Genomic DNA, 16,325 nt, shown 5'->3' with positions numbered 1-16,325 from the left:
TGTGTGTGTGTGTGTGTGTGTGTGTGTGTGTGTGTGTGTGTGTGTGTCCTCACCACATTTTGCTTATCCATTCGTGCATTTGTGGACACTGGGTTGCTTCCACCTCTGGCTCTTGTATGTTATGCTGCTATGAACATGGGTGGGCAAATATCTCTCTGAGATGGGCTTCCAGTTCTCTGGGTATACACACCCAGAAATGGAATTGCTGGATTATATGATGGTTCTATTTTTAATTTTTTTTTTTTTTTTTTTTTTTTTTTGCGGTACACGGGCCTCTCACTGCTGTGGCCTCTCCCATTGCGGAGCACAGGCTCCGGACGCGCAGGCCCAGCGGCCATGGCTCGTGGGCCCAGCCGCTCTGCGGCATGTGGGATCTTCCCGGACCAGGGCATGAACCCGTGTCCCCTGCATCGGCAGGCGGACTCTCAACCACTGCGCCACCAGGGAAGCCCTATTTTTAATTTTTTGAGGTACTTCCACAACGTTTCCTACGGCAGCTGCACCCTTTTACATTCCCAGGCTCGCCCATTTTTCTAAAGATGAAACGTAAGTGTTCCTGCCTCTCCAGGTGTCCATACTACAGTTGCACTCCTTGAAATGTAGGCCCAAGGCTGTCTTTTCTGCAGTATCTGGAGGGCAGAGTGCGGCCTAACTGACAAAGAATTGGACTCTGGGTTTCCTCCTCTCTCTGCCCCTCTTTGCTGGGTGTCTTTGAACTGGTGCCCCCTCCTCTGTGGACAGCCCATTTTCCTTGATCATCATGGAAGCAGCTGCCTTCCAGAGTGGGAATCCTGTGACTTGGGCTCCTTCATCCTTACCGGCCCATCCTTCTCCCTCCAGGTGGATTTACAGAACGGGCTGTCAGAGTTCTCGGTGACACAGCGCAGGCTGGTCCATGGCTGGAATGAGTTTGTCGCTGGTAACACAGAACCCGTGTGGAAGAAATATCTCGATCAGGTAGGACTGTAGGTGTCGTTCCGTGAATGAACTCGTGTAAGCCTTGGGGGGTAGGGGTGGGGGACGGACATTCATTGTTTAAGTATGGATTGAGGGTGTCCGTGGACAAGTCCCAGGGTGTGGAGCAATTGTACTACAAAGTTAAACAAGGCTCTCCCCATTCAGGCTGCTCTTAGCCGGCAGGAGGGATCACTAACTACCCCAGCAGCCATGGCCATGAATAGTAGTCGTTCCATTCGTGGAGGGTTTACCATGTACCAGGCACATGCTGACTGAGTGAGTAAGCAAGCATCAACTTACTTCATCTTCTTCCTAATCCCCACTTCGAGATGAGAAGGGTGAAGTACAGAGAAGTTGAAATAGTTCCCAAGGCTGTGTAGGGTTGCCAGATTTAGCCAATAAAGTTACAGGATGCCCTGTTAACATTTGAATTTCACATACATGAAAAAACTGTTCTTTTTTTTATCTGTGTCCCAAATGTTGCATGGGACCTACTTATACTTAAAAAAAAAAAGTTCCTTGTTTATCTGAAATTCACATTTAACTGGGTGACCTGTAGTTTATCTGGCAACCAGGGCCCAGAGTCACGCAGTAGTTAGTGGCACTGCTGAGAAGTGAAGCCAGGCATCTGGTTCCAGAGCCCCGGCCCGCTTAGCCTCTGCCATTGGTGCTGAATGCGTGGTGCATGAGTCAAATGCCTGGAAGCCATTGGGAAGGGGGGGAAAAAATGGAAATAGACACGGCTGCAAATTCCCGTCTAGAAATCAACCCCCCCCCAGTACCAGCTCTGAAAGCTCCAGTTAACAGGCAGAACTTCCCATGAAGCCATGGGAACGTGAAGCCATGCAGATTGCCTCAGTGTCCCCTCTGGCCTTTTGCACCCTCTCCCAGCCCTGACACCTCCCTCTTAGCCTAACTCAGGGCTGCCCGGCTTCAGCTGCCTTCCCCTGGCTCACATTTAGGGCTTTCTCGATTGGTCAGTTCAGGGACCAATCACAGCCCTCCTTGCAGCATCCTCACCTTCCTTTCTCCTCCAGTCCCCACCCCGCTCATTGGTCGGTTCTCAGTGCCCTAGGGATGTCATTCATTGACGCATTTTGGCCCCAAAATAGGCTTCTAGGTATGCAGGTGGTTCTGGGCAGCCCAGAAACTTCCTGGAATCCCAGTGTTGGGAAGAGGCAGCAGAGGCTCCTGGAAGGTGAAGTTCAGGGAAGGGGGCAGACATGCAGGCTGTGAGGGACATTCTCCCTTCTGGAGTGGGGCCTTGGTCAGTTCTGCCCTGGCTGCCCCTTCCACTAGGACCTGCTCACCTGGCCTCTACCTCACGCCAAGGGCTGTCCTCCAGCCAGGACCTTTCCGGGAATGCAATCTCTTCAGTTTCTAAGAGCAGGAAACGTGCTTATTCTTCTTAACCTCATCAGTTCAGGAATCCATCTCAGGGAATCCTCGCGGGATTGGAAGGAAGCTCCTAATGGCCATGGTTACCCGCCCTTGATGGGCGCAGGAAGTCCATGTGCTCTCACTTATTGATTCTTTTTGTTCATTGAGCATCTGCTACGTGCCAGACGCTGTGATTCCCGTCTGCCCCCTGCAGTGACAGGGAACTCAACCACTCCACGAGGCAGCCCTGCTTCTCTGTCTCAGGAGACTCACCGTTAGGAATTCTACCTTAGCGTGACCCAAGATCCCTGTCCTGGAGTCATGAAGCAAAGGTAGATGAGAGTCAGCCGGGTTCAGATCCCACTTCAGCCTTGTGACTGTTAATCCTCCTTGAGCCTCAGTTGTCCCCATCTAGAAAATAGGCCTAATAAGTACCTCCTGTTCTGAGTTTTACAAAAGAAGAGGGTTAGCCCGTATTAAGTGCCCAGTAAAGCTTGCCCCACGTCCCAGTGTCTGCCAGTTAGCCCTCGTTTGATTTGAGCGTAGCTGTTAAGAGCACAGGTTTTGGAGTTGCCTGATCTAATTCAATCCTTGGCAATTCAGTTTCTTTCAGAGCCTCAGGTTGGTCATTTATTAAGCAGGACTACTTACCAGTACCTGTGTCATGGGGTTGGGAGGAGCCTACGAAATGATGCAGGTAAAGCACTGAGCACAGGGCGTGGCCTGGAGGAGGTGCTCAGGAAATGCTGGTTGTTGCGGTTGTTACTGTTCATTGTAATGAACGTCTCCCGTGTACCACCATTTCACCGCACAGTAAGGTTTCAACAGACCGCTTTCTGCCTGTCCCCCTTTACTTGTGGGCTTAGAAGGGGCCCCAAGAGCCAGAAGAGTCTGGTTTTCTGTGGCCAGGGCAGCCCTAGTGGCACGTGGTGGGATCTTCCCATTGGATCTGACACTTGTGTGCCGTGTCTCACGGTGACTCACCTGTCTTGCGTGGGAGAGGGCAGGTGCTTGGGATGGTCTCCTGGAGGGGAAGGAGGGAGGGAGGCTGATGGTATCAGTGTCAGTCTGGAGGGTTGCTCAGGTCCAGCTTCAGGGGGAGGGGGTGAGGTTATGGGCTTGGAATTAGAGTTCAGGGTGAGGCCAGCACCTGGTCCCAGCTCTCAGAGCATCCTGGCCGGGACTGTGGAGCCATGAGCTAGCCCTAAGCCCATGGCTGGAGGGGTCCCTTGTGCAGAAACAGGCACCCTGCTCTCTGAGTCTTCACTGGGTACAGCCTGCAGGGAGGGAGGGAGCTGCCAGCCAGGGCCGGGAGAGGTGAGGGCAGGGATCCAGGCGGCGGCGCAGCAGTGACCTGGCCAGGAGGACGCGCCGCTGGGGCAGTGCAGACCCACTGCTGATCCGCACCGTGCTGGGTGACCGGGGTCAGGAGCTCCAACCCCACCAAGCCTCCGATTCCCCCACCTAACGATGGGCGTTGGCTGTTCGTTCATTCATTCTAGATAAATGCCTTTTGTGCTCCTGGCCAGGTCGAGGCACTGTGCATAGAGCAGTGGCCTAAACCAAGTTTCTGGTTTCAGGAAAACAGACACTTGGTGAGTGATACAGCACCCAGTGGGCGTGGCCTGAGGAGATGAGTCAAGACATGAGTGAGGACGTGCCAGTGGGGAGCGAGGTGGTTAGCAGAGGCATCTGACTGGTGTCTGGAGGGGGCGATGTCTGAGCAGAGACCCAGTGAAGTGAGGAGAGGAGCCGTGGTAGGGTCTGGATGAAGGATGCTGCAGGAGGGGGATGTGCAAAGGCCCTGAGGAGAGGCCTGGTTCATGTGGGGTAACCCGGCCTCAGAAGGTGGCCTGGAGAATGCAGGTGCATGACGAGTGTTCAGGGCGTGTTTGTGCCCCCTCCCCCCTCACTTCTGTCCAACCGGGTGGGAAGTCTGTGATGGGCTCGGGTTTGAAATAAAATCTTATTCTTAACTCCACTGAACTCAGGGGTTCTCCTTCCCTGTGCAAGGTTGAATAGCATCCCCTCAAAATTCACATCTACCTGGAACCTCAGAATATGGTCTTATTTGGAAATAAGGTCTCTGCAGATGTGGTTAGTGAGGATGAGGTCATACTGGGTTAGGGTGGGCCCCTATCCAGTGACTGGTGTCCTTATAAGAGACTCAGACACACACAGAGGGGAGAAGGCCCTGTGACAGCAGAGGTAGAGTGATGTGTCTACAAGCCAAGGAGTGCCGGCAATACCAGGAACTGGAATAGTCAGGAAAGGTTCCTCCCCTAGGAGACCCTGGGGCCTCCAGAGAGAGCACGGCCCTGCCGACACCTTGATTCTGGACTTCTGGCCTCCAGAACTGTGAGAGAATAAGTGTCTTGTTTTAAGCCCCCAGGTTGTCATTTATCACCACATCCCCAGGACACCAATATACTGTTAGCTGGCTTGCCCTTGTATCTGGCCCTTCATCCTCCCTGGACTTCCAAGCAAAGGGTGTGTCCCTCTCTGGGGTGGTGCTGTTTGGCCGTGGCTGTGAGCTCTGCTGGGCAGCTGTGAGTCTAGCCCAAGGACTCTCGGCAGCCCCTTCCCTCTGCAAACTGCCCCCAATCCCCTTACCCCCATCTCCGGTGCTTCCAGGTGCTCTCAGGACCAAAACTGGAACTTCTCTGACCAAAACCTTTTATTAGGGAAAATTTCAAAAATATACATTAGGAGGGAGAATAAGATAATAAACCCCATGTATCCACCATCTAGCTTTACTAATTGTCAACCTGTTTTGCCCCATTTTTTATCCCCCTTTTTTCTCCGCAGCATTTTAAAGCAAATTCTAGATACTGAATCATTTTACCATCTGTACTTTGGTGTGTATCTCTGCCCTGGAAGACATTGTTCTTTCTCTGTCTCTCTCTTATTTATTTATTTATTCATTCATTCATTCATTCATTCATTCATTTATTTATTTATTTTTGGCTGCCCTGTGCGGCACGCAGGACCCTAGTTCCCCGACCAGGGATCGAACCCATGCCCCCTGCAGTGGAAGCTCAGAGTCCCAACCACTGGACCGCCAGGGAAGACTGTCTTTTTTTGTTGTTGTTTTTTTAAACCATATCAACAATACTATTATCCCACTAAGACCATGAGCGCTTCATTCACGTCATCCAGTGCCTGGTTCAGAGCTGGTTTTCCCCACGTGCCTCAAAGACACCTCTTCACAGTTGATTTGTTAGTGCCCTTTAAATCTAATCCCTTTTCCTAATCTGTGGACTCATGCCCATGGAATGGCTTATAAGATCCGTAAAATGGATGGATAGTTTGTTTACATGTTGAAGACATTACTCTTGGGAAGAAGCCTGTAGCTAATTGAATAAGGTCCATCTCAGAAACTTTGATGCAGGTTTCAAGTTTTTGTGGGAAGCTCTTTCACGGGTCTTCCGGGGTTGACTCCCACCAGTGTGTCTCAGACCGGAGCACCGGGGCTCCCAGGCAAGCTGGCTTTGAGGTGTGGTTCTCTCTGAAGGTGTGATGACCCCCCCCTACCCCAGCCCAGCCCAGCCCTGGCAAGGATCCATGGGAAAGCTTCCCTGAGGGCCAGCTATTGGATCAAGAGCCCTGATAAGAGGGACCATTTTCTGGAGCTCAGGCAGCCACGATTCCTCCCTTTGACCAGTGTTTATCCAGTGCCTTTTGTAATCAGTCTTGGTCCTTCTGGCTCCCGTGTACTGAGCACCTACTGTGTGCCACCCACTGGGCAGGTCATACCCTCCTTATGCCCTTTAGTCCTCCCATCAGCCAAGAGAGACTGGAGAAGTCAGAGGCTCGCTCGAGGTCTGTCAGTGAGCTCATGGTGGAGACAGTTGGAATTCTATCAGATTCCTGAGCTCTTGCCTGCCTCCCCATGTGCTCAGATCCCCTTCTGGGTCCTGGAGGGATTGGGGACCCCAGGATGGGTATGGCCTGTGTGCTTAGGAAGATTACATTCTAGCAGAGAATAGAGACAAATAATTTGATACAGTCGCAGAAAAATTGTAGCTAAGAAGGTGAAATACATTCGAGTTGCCCAGTCTTGAGGATTCACAATAGATGCAGTGGCTAACACTGGGTGGCCTGTGAGCTGACCACAAAGTGCCCTGTCCCTCATTCAGAGGAGTTAAAGCACAGCAGTTCTGGGGTGAGAGGCAGTAAATCCCTTCATGTACCACACTGGCATGATGCTGATGTGCTTCTTTCCGTCAGCAGTACGAATCACACATCTGATCACATTTCCCTTTTTGCCTTTGCTGCTGGGAAGCTCAGAGCCAAAGGTACAGCCCCAATTTAAACAACCATGATTTGCTTATTGATATTTTGACTCCCACCCTGATCCTGATCTTTGGTCTACTCTCTCCGATCCTGTTTTTACATGTTTGTGTTTATGCTTCCTTTCACTTGGCTGTAACCATTGAAATGTATGTGTGAAATGAGACAGATATAGTAGTCCCCCCCTTACCTGTGGAGGGTACATGCCAAGACCCCAACAGTTGATAGTACCAAACCCTATATATACTATGTTTTTTCCTGTACATACATATCTATGATACAGTTTAATTAATAAATTAGGCACAGTAAGAGATTAACAGCAGTAATAATAAAATAGAACCATTATGACAATATACTGTAATCAAAGCCATGTGAATTAATCTCTCTGTCTCTCTCTCTCAAAATATCTCATTGTACTGTACTCACCTTTCTTTTTCTTGTGATGATGTGAGACGGTACAATGTCTACATGAAGAGCTGAAGTGACGGGAGTGACACAGGCATTGTGACATAGAAGGAGGCTTATCTGCCTCATGTCATCCTGGATCATTGAGCCACGAGGGTGTCAGTGGTTGGATGCCAGGAGCAGGGGATGTGTTTGGTTGGGGACCCCAGGCAGGATGGAATGGGATAGCACAGACTTCATTATGCTACGCAGGATGGCACAGAATTTTAAACTTATGAATTATTTATTTCTGGAATTTTCCATGTAATAGCTTTGGACCACAGTTGACCGCAGGTCACTGAGACTGTGGAAAGCAAAACCACTGATAAGAGAAGACCACTGTACATAAAATCATAAAGTAAAACTCCTTTGGGAAGTTTCTGGAACACGTTTTTCTCAGGAGGGACATCTCTGGAGCTCCCAGAGGCAGTTACAAGAGTGGGTCGTTGTGATTGGGACACACAGGATTGCAGGACTGGTGTGGTTAGAGGGGACCCCTTGGCCATGCCGGGCCAGGGCTGGCATCCCACCAGAGGGGAAGATTCTGACCTGGAGCATCGTGGAGATGTGGCAAAGCAAGACCAAGAACTCAAAGACAGGGCCGGGGCTGGCGTCTTGACAGGGACAGTGTCAGGATGACCCCAGGAAGTCGATGTCAGTGAAACTGCAGTGGTGGGTCTTCAGGTGGTGGAGAACCATCGGGTGGCGGTGGTCCTCGTCTCCTAGCCCGCGGATCACTGTAGGGTTGGCCTGGAAGCGGGCTGTGAGTGAAGAGCTGACGCTGCTACACGGGAGAAAGCCCAGTCTCTGATCTCTGTGAGCCTAGAAAAGATCCCCCTGCCCTGTGTTCATTTTTCAGTTTAAGAACCCCCTGATCCTACTGCTTCTGGCCTCTGCCTTGGTGAGCGTCCTCACGAAGGAGTACGAGGATGCCATCAGCATCGCCATGGTGAGTGCACTCCGTGGGGAGCAGTGCCCCGATCCCAGACCCGGCTGCCAAGGGGCTTGCTGAGTCTGTGCTTGTCTTTGTTATGCAAGGAAAAGAGAGTTTGGCTGTAGATTTTTTTAGAAAAAGAAAACACAACAGAAAGAAAGGACAGGAAATCCACATGCTTCTCTACCTCCAAATAGGGCATCCTGGTTCCTTGGCTGTCGCTCTCTTGGCGGTTACGCTGGTGGCTTCTGGTTCTTTGCCGTCAGGAACAATGTTGTAATGAACTCCTCCCCTGTGACCCCAGGGTGAAATTGCCGGATCCTGGCTGTGTGTGCAGTACAAAGAATAATTGCTTGGGGACTTCCCCGGCGGTCCACTGGTTAAGACTCTGCGCTTCCACTGCAGGGGATGTGGGTTCGATCCCTGGTCGGGGAACTAAGATCCCACATCCTGTGTGGTGCGTCCAAAAAAACAAAAACAAAACAAAACAAGAATCATTGTTCACAATCATTACACAGAGAGAACGGTTGGGCACCTTTTTAAAAAAAATGTTTTTTTAAATTTAAAAAATTAGCCGTTTTAAAGTGAATAGTTCAGGGACATTTACTCCATTCACAGTGTTTTGCCACCACCACCTCTGTCTAGTTCCAAAATGTTTTCGTCACCCTAAAAGAGACCCCGTACCCATTACACAGACGCTCTCCTCCCCCGCCCCCCCCCCCAACCAGCTCCTTGAAACCACCATCGCTTTCTGTCCCCACGGATTTACCTGTTCTGGGTAGTTCCTCTAAATGGACTCATACAGTACGTGACCTTCTAAATGTGGCTCTGAACACATTCTGATGACTTTCGTTCCTGCTTCCTTCTATCTGTCGAGTGCCGTCTTTTAAAATACAAAAACAGACTTCTTCCGTGCAGTGGAATTCGATGCTTCTGTTCGAAAGCCTGAGGCTAGGTCCGCATCTTCTGATATGGACTGATGTTTATTAGCTGCTGTTGAGATATAAACGATTACCTCTGCACTAGATGACCCTGTGTCGTACGTGTATCCATGCTGAAAAATCTAGAAGGATAACCCCCAGATGTGAACCTCTAGGTGGCGGAACTGGAGGTGCTTTTCTGGCTCGTCTGTTTTCTAAATTTCTGCACAGTGTTCTTATGTTGCAAGAAGAAAGGAAATAATATTTTGCAGGACGATGCCCCCTCCTTGCCTCCCCTGGGCTCGTTCGCCTGCTCCTTGGGCAGCTGGGTGTTAACGTCCCTCCCGTTTGCCCCCTAGGCCGTGCTAATGGTGGTCACCGTCGCCTTCATCCAGGTGTGTAATGTGTGTCCTGAAGTCCTGGGCGGGGTCACCCGGGCTGATGGGAGCTCTGTGGAAGCCTCCCTCTTAAACACCACGTTTCACATGCTTCCTACCAGGAGTACAGGTCAGAGAAATCTCTGGAAGAGCTGACCAAGCTGGTGCCTCCCGAATGTAACTGGTAAGTCAGAGACCCCCCTGGGACTTTTTGGTTCATCAGAGGAGCCAGTGGGCTGGTGAGTTTGACAAAAAGTTTGGCAATATTTATATCCTTTGTAATGTGATATGGGAGAAGCATGTCTCACGGGGGGTTAGGAAACCTGGTCTCTCTGCCCCGCCAGCCGATTGCTACATGTCCTTGGGTGTGTCGTTCAATCTCTCTGGGCCTCCGCTCTGTCACTGGTGTCTAATCAGGGTGCCCAGCCTGGGGGCCCCGGGTGACGGGAGTGGCTTTGGGGAGAGGGTGGCCCACAGAACCTGTGATGAAGTGTGCAAAAATGTGTGCATTTTTCCTAGGGAGGCATTCGGAATTTTCACTGGATTCTCAAAGGGGGGCTCGGAAGAGGCTGAGAGGCGGGGCTTGAAGGGGCTGAGGCATCAGAACTCTGGCTGAAGGGGGCGGACAACTCAGTATTGAACTCCAGTCATTTGCTCAGCTGCCCGCCAGCCTCTTTCCTGCCCGGACATTCCTGCTTTGCCATTTGGTTATCACGCAGCCCTCCCCAGAGACATTTAAAAAGGAAAAAAGAAAGACGAAAATGTCCCCCATTCCTCCTGGGCCTGTCTGCTTACCGCAGTGCTGTGCCATAGGACTTTCTGGAATGTTCTGTCATGTGTGCTGCCTGGGGCGGCATCACTAGTCCCGTACGGCTACTGAGGACTTCACCCGAGGAACTGAAGTCTTCACTTTATTTAGCTCGGATTCAAATCGCCTCACAGACTAGTGGCTGCAGTCTCGGACAGCTCAGCGTAGGGGATGTTCAGGGGCTGCCGCCATGGGTAAAGGGAGCCGCAGAGGCAGAAGGGAGAAGGTTTGTTTTTGTTTTTTAATTTATTTATTTATTTTTGGCTGTGTTGGGTCTTCGTTGCTGCGCGCGGGCTTTCTCTAGTTGCGGCGAGCGGGGGCTGCTCTTCATTGCGGTGCGCAGGCTTCTCACTGCGGTGGCTTCTCTTGTTGCAGAGAACGGGCTCTAGGCGCGCGGGCTCAGTAGTTGTGGCGCGCGGGCTCAGTAGTTGTGGCGCGCGGGCTCAGTAGTTGTGGCTTGTGGGATCTAGAGAGCAGTCTCAGTAGTTGTGGCGCACAGGCTTAGTTGCTCCATGGCATGTGGGATCTTCCCAGACCAGGGCTCGAACCCGTGTTCCCTGCATTGGCAGGCAGGTTCTTAACCACTGAGCCACCAGGGAAGCCCCGGGAGAATGTTTTAGGCTTGATTTTTTTTGTCCATTTAATTTTTTGGTGTATCAGTAATGCCTATGTTATCTTCCCTGTAAAAATGAAACTCTTTCAGAAAAGGCCCAGGTCTTCTCCCTTACCCCTGCTAGCGTCAGTTGAGGCTCTTTTAAAGTCACGTGTCTTTCCCAACGAGACATTGTTGCTCAAAAGAAAGTAACTGAAAGTATCTCATGATCTGAGGTACTTTGGAAGGATTTAAACATACAGTAACTCTCTATTACCTGAAGGGTAATTTGGGGGAAAGAACCTTAACGTGTATTTGGCAAAATGGAGCATAGCGCTGGGGGATAGAAAAACCTAGTGAGACAGAGTTCTACCTCTCATGGAAACAGCAAGCAAAGGGTATGTGTGTGCGTGTGTGTGCGTGTGTGTGTGTGTGTGTGTGTGTGAGAACAGGCAGAGAATAATGAGTAACAAAATAGAGACCAGAAAAGCACGATGTGAAAGCATGAGAGAGGATGAGTCAATTCTAGAAGGTTCATCGGGGGGCAGTAAAAACGTCTGGGCCTAATGATTGGATGAACAAGGCTGTCAGAAATCCAGACGTGTGATGTGTGACATAATCTTATAAGCAGACAGAAGCATCTATGATTTAAATGGCTTGATGAGCTGATCTTAAGTTTAAATATCAAGTCTTGGCCTTTTGGGTGAATAGTATGCATTATTGATGTCCCTGGAAGTCACTTCTGAAAGATATTTTTATTTTCAAGAGCAGCGGAGGCGGACAGGCTGGTAGGGTTGAAAGAGCACTGAAGGGACACAGCCTCGCTCCCCGAGTCCCTGAGACCCGTGTCACAAATCGGGAACAGCATCTGTCCTGCAGACACTTCCTGCATTACCTCCATCCTTTATGCATTCACTAAATACTTACTAAGCACCTACTGTGTGCAGGGAGATATTGTCCCAAGCGAAGCGATGGGAGGGCCCTGGGCTTTGGGGCGCTCACATTTCTAACAGGGGAGCCAGATGATGAAGTGAAGGATGAGATGATTTTGGAATGTGGCAGATGCATTAAAGCCAAAAAGACCCCCTGAAACCCAAAGCCGCACAAAAATTAGAAGGAAGAGAACCTCACGGAGATGCGGTAGTGACGAGGGGAGGTGTGGGAACTACCTTAAATAACTGGCTGGCAGCCCACCCTGATCTGACATTTAAGGAGGAGCTGACCTTTAGGTTGAGGACTGAGAAACAGCAGGAGCCAGCCATGGGAAGAGCTGAGGGAAGAGCAGATGTATATCTGATAGGCAGTCTTGGATACAAAACCCAGAAAATTCAGCTGTGCAAACCACAAGGAAATTGTGTTGTCTTATGGTAAGGGATCTGAGGTGGGGGAGATGGTGGGGTTAGTTAAATTCAAGATGGCACCAAGGACCTGGTGCCTTTTATTTCTTTACTCTGCCATCCTCAGCTTGTTAGCTTTGTTCTTGGGCCAGCTTCCCTCATGATCCCAAAATGGCTGCCACAGCTCAGGGCATCACAGCCAGGTATAAAAAGGTCCAACAGAAGAAGAGACCATCTGTGTGTGTGTGTGTGTGTGTACAGAGTGAAAAAAACTTTCTCTCAAGCCCCCAGGAAATATCCACTCCTGTCTCTTAGGCCAGTGTTGTAGATCATGCCTGTCCCTATGCCAGTCATGGCAGGCGCTGGGATCACCCTGATGGTCTCAGCCACTCAGGACCCACCCGCTAGAGCACTGCGCTGTGGGGAGAAGGGCAGTACCTGCATAAGATTGAATTCTGTTAACAGGGAAGAGGGGAATGTCTGCTCCAGCATTCAAGGTCAGCAAAGACCTTGAGACTAGAAGGAGTTGGGTGCATTCGGGGGCGGGGTGACAGGAGGCAGGGCCTCTGGGTTTGACTCCAAGGTCACTGGAGAGGGTTGGAGTAGGAGGAAGTTGTGATCCGATTTTGTGCTTTAAGAGCTCTCTGGTTGCCACATACAGGATGAATTGAAGGAGGTCGGAGGTGGGGTGGGCACAGGTCCATCTGGGAGGCTCCTGCCATGTCGGGCAAGGGGCAGTGTGTGGTGGGATTCCAGTGGGAGCCCATGCACAGAAGCACATCCGTGTCTAACGGCAGACGGCAGATGGCCGTGAGGAACGGTCCAGGCCCTGTGGGAGGGGGTGTCCCCAGCTTCTCGAGCACTTAAGATGCTCCTCCCAGCTTTGGCAAGCCTCTGCCATCCCTGAGGTCCCGAGCCGGGCTCTGCACACCAGAAAGCTGTGTCCTCTGAGGACAGAAGTGCCGCTAGCTGCCAGCTTCATTAAGGAATCGCTTCCCTAGACCAGCAGAAGCGTCTGGAGGCCATGTGGCCCAGCCTTGTTTCCAGGCAGAGTGAACAGTAGTCACCCCACTTTTCAAATGAGGCTCAGGGTCTCCTAGAAGCCATACACTTTCCCAAAAGTCTTTTAGGATAGGTGAATTTAAAAAATAATAAAACCGTAAAGGCACAAGGGTTTGTCCATAAGGGAAAGAGAAAGTGTGTTTCTGTAATCTTTGCTCGTTTATCAAAGTGCCTAAAAATGAGATGTCAACATGGGTGCTTTTGCTTTTTCCCATTTCAAACACAGCATAAGAGAAGGAAAGCTCCAGCATCTTCTTGCTCGAGACCTGGTGCCTGGAGACATCGTGTCTCTCTCTATCGGAGACCGGATCCCTGCAGACATCCGTCTCACAGAGGTGAGGGGCCCCAGACCCTGGTCCAGGGGCCATGCAGACACTTAGCTTCTCAGAGGCAGGCGTTCTCTCTGTCTCGTGCACTGCACAGACACAGGCATGTGTGTACACAAACAGGAAGTTAGCAAGCGAGCTAATTTTAAGCATAAACCTCCTCCAATGGCATTTCACAAATTATTTCTTCTCATTTAAGTATAAGCCTAACAGTTGTGGTTATGTGATTTTTCTAGTTTACAGCAAACTGCAGTGGAGATTAAACCAGGGTGGGGCTGAGGAATGAGGAAAAAGTTGCTTCTAGAAACGGCCACACTGATGTCAGAGAGAAGCGCTATCTGATTGCTTAATCTCGAGGATGGGAACAACCGGTACGGCCATAAACAGTAGCGCAAGCTTTTACAAGAGCGCAGGTGGGGACATCGGGTGTGGGGCAAGCTCTATCCCCAACCTTTGTGAGTCTCAGGGTGTCACAGCTTCACAGAACATTTCCTGAGGCTCTCTGAGATAAATGTGATTCTCAAGGAGAGGTTAAATCAAGTTCAGAGGGATCTGTTGATGGGAGTAATCTATTTTATGATCCCTGGAATACTTAAGAATATCAGCCTGATTTATGTATTTAAGGAGGACATGTTCTCAGGATCCACAGCAGGCTGTTTGAAGGGTGGCCTGGAGTGGGGGGTGGAGAGAGGCAAAGAGGCTGGGAGCTAACCCCTGGGAGCTGTGTTTACAGTACCCTGAGACAGTCTTTGAAGTAGAGGCAGAGGCCAGAGGGCACCCAGCCTTTCAAGCCCCTCTGCCCCTGGCTTTCAGATCTCCAAGCAGGGCAGGTGGGTCCCATTAGAGGAACCATCGTCCAGTGGCCAAGCCCCACGTGCAGGAAGGCTGGGGAAGCCAATGTGACGTTGTCCATGCCTCCCCTAGGGGTGGGCTCTGCCCCACAATGTGAGGGAGCCCCCAGGTACGGGGTGGGGAGTCCACATGCCGATAGGGAGGATACACATATACTACAGGCTCTCCAGAGAGGCAGTGTTGCCGAGTGGTTAGTGCCCTGGGACTGGGCATTAGCCGGATCCTGTCATTCATAAGCTGTGTGACCTGGAGCAAGTTGCTTACCTTCTCTTTGCCTCGGTTTCCTCATCTATCCAAGCGGTTAATGTTTATTCCCGCCTCGTGGGGTTCTCCTGAAGCTGAAACGCTAAGACCTGCTGCCTGCTCGTGCAGTACCTGATGGGGGGACAGAGTCACAAATACCCGCACTTGATTTTACCGTCGATCAGTACCAGCTCTACAACAGTTCTTTGAAACACTTTTTTTAAACCCCAAATGACTCCTTTCCTACTTCAGCTGGTTTTCTTCCTGCCCCGCTTCTGTCAAATTAAATAGCGCCTGGTCGTTGGCACCACGAGGACTCTTTCAAGGCTGGCAGCCGCCAACACTCTACAGATTTCCTTTTTTGTCCTTTTGCAACTCCACTGAACAATCAATAGCTTTGTTTACTCACAGTGGAATATTCTCCGCTATTAAGCTCTTAATTAGTTCCAATTAACCACATTAAGCTATTAATTGGTTCCCTTGCATCTTTCAGCCTCCAGAGGCCGCCCGCATTCCTGGGCTTGTGGCCTCAAATTGCTCCAACCGCTGCTTCTGTCTTTGTACTTCCTTCTCTCAGACACTTCTCTGATCCTCCTCTTAAAAGGACCCTTGTGATGACATTTAGGCCCCATCAGGATCATCCAGGGTAATCTCCGCATCGCAAGGTCCTTAATTCAGTCACATCTGCAAAGGCTGTTTTGCCATTAAGGTAACACTTTCACGTGTTCCAAGGATTAGGACTTGGGTGTCTTTGGGGGATCGGATGGTCGGGGGCTATTACTCAGCCCAGCACACTCAAAGCCCTCCTCTAAGCCTCTCTGCCCCCCCTCCCTGCCTCAGGGCACCCCTCCCCATATCCTCATCACTCATTCAGTTAACAAATATTTCTTGAGCACCTACTATGTGCCAGGAACTGTGCTGGGTGCTGAGGAGGCAGTGGAGAAAACAGACGAGATCTCTGTGCTCATGGGTTTATTGCCCAGAGTAACACACAAACCACATCTACTCATGACAGGTAATGGTTGCTGCAGGGGCTTGAGGGAAAAGCCCCGGGAACTCTGGGTTTCCCAAACAGGACAGACTTGCCTGGCCCAACGCAGTCACAGAGGGCTTCCTGGAGGCAGTGGCTTTTGAGCTGTCCTGGAATGGACGTGAATCAGCTGTTCTAGGCAGAGGAGGCCCAAGCTGTATGCCCAGCCCTGACTTAGAAGCCAGGCGCCTTGATGCTTTCAACTGCCCGCGGTGTGTCTTCACTCAGGAGGGTCATTTCTGCCGCCAGAACCCACTTTCCACCAGCATGACTTACAGCCTTTCTCATTCCTGAGGTCTCAACTCACTGTCCCCTTCTCACTGGCCTCCCCTAACCCCTCTCCTGAGGCATCACCCCACCCCCCCGCCCTGGGTACCTGCTGCTCTTTCCAATGTCTGTTTGCTTTTATGTTTATTGCCAGTCCCTCCACAAAGGCAGGGGGTTTGTCTGTCTCGGCCCTGCTGGATTCCCAGGGCCCAGAAGAATGCCTGTCCCCTCGCAGGAGATGGATGGACAGATGGACAGATTGCCCACCTGCATTCCAGTACACCCAAACCCACACCCACCTCTGCACCTGCGTCCCCTTCCCTTCCCAGCCCCGCGTCCCATTCTTCCTGCTTCTCTGGCCGTCTGCCTTCAGAGAGGCACCTTTGTCTCATCTCTCTCTTCCTTTCCGCTTTTTAAGAAAAACAGACTTTATTTTTTAGAGCCATTTTAGATTTACAGAAAAATTGAGAACATAGTTGAGAGGATTCCCATAGATCCCACAC

The 16,325-nt window shown here is 50.8% G+C and overlaps 2 protein-coding genes across 5 annotated transcripts in view; both read left to right on the top strand.

Moving 5' to 3' along the window:
• The window catches only part of WFDC1 (WAP four-disulfide core domain 1), an 81,486-nt gene extending 80,318 nt beyond the window's left edge, over positions 1-1,168 (top strand). Inside the window, exons 8-9 of the transcript XR_003790806.1 lie at positions 841-957; positions 1,123-1,168. The gene's annotated coding sequence lies outside the window, so the exon portion shown is untranslated. The remainder of the gene's footprint in view (positions 1-840; positions 958-1,122) is intronic.
• The window catches only part of ATP2C2 (ATPase secretory pathway Ca2+ transporting 2), a 78,302-nt gene that overhangs the window by 30,995 nt on the left and 30,982 nt on the right, over positions 1-16,325 (top strand). For all 4 annotated transcript variants that reach the window (XM_029202956.1, XM_029202937.1, XM_029202928.1 and 1 more), the window contains exons 3-7: positions 841-957; positions 7,934-8,023; positions 9,288-9,323; positions 9,428-9,489; positions 13,331-13,439. In XM_029202956.1, coding sequence (XP_029058789.1) covers positions 841-957; positions 7,934-8,023; positions 9,288-9,323; positions 9,428-9,489; positions 13,331-13,439 — 414 coding nt within the window. The remainder of the gene's footprint in view (positions 1-840; positions 958-7,933; positions 8,024-9,287; positions 9,324-9,427; positions 9,490-13,330; positions 13,440-16,325) is intronic.

This window comes from Monodon monoceros, unplaced genomic scaffold, assembly GCF_005190385.1.
Source record: "Monodon monoceros isolate NGI ecotype Baffin Bay Population unplaced genomic scaffold, NGI_Narwhal_1 Super_Scaffold_10, whole genome shotgun sequence".
Taxonomy (NCBI): Eukaryota; Metazoa; Chordata; class Mammalia; order Artiodactyla; family Monodontidae; genus Monodon; species Monodon monoceros.
Note: the sequence above shows the minus strand (reverse complement) of the source record. Positions and strands in the feature narration are given on the sequence as shown.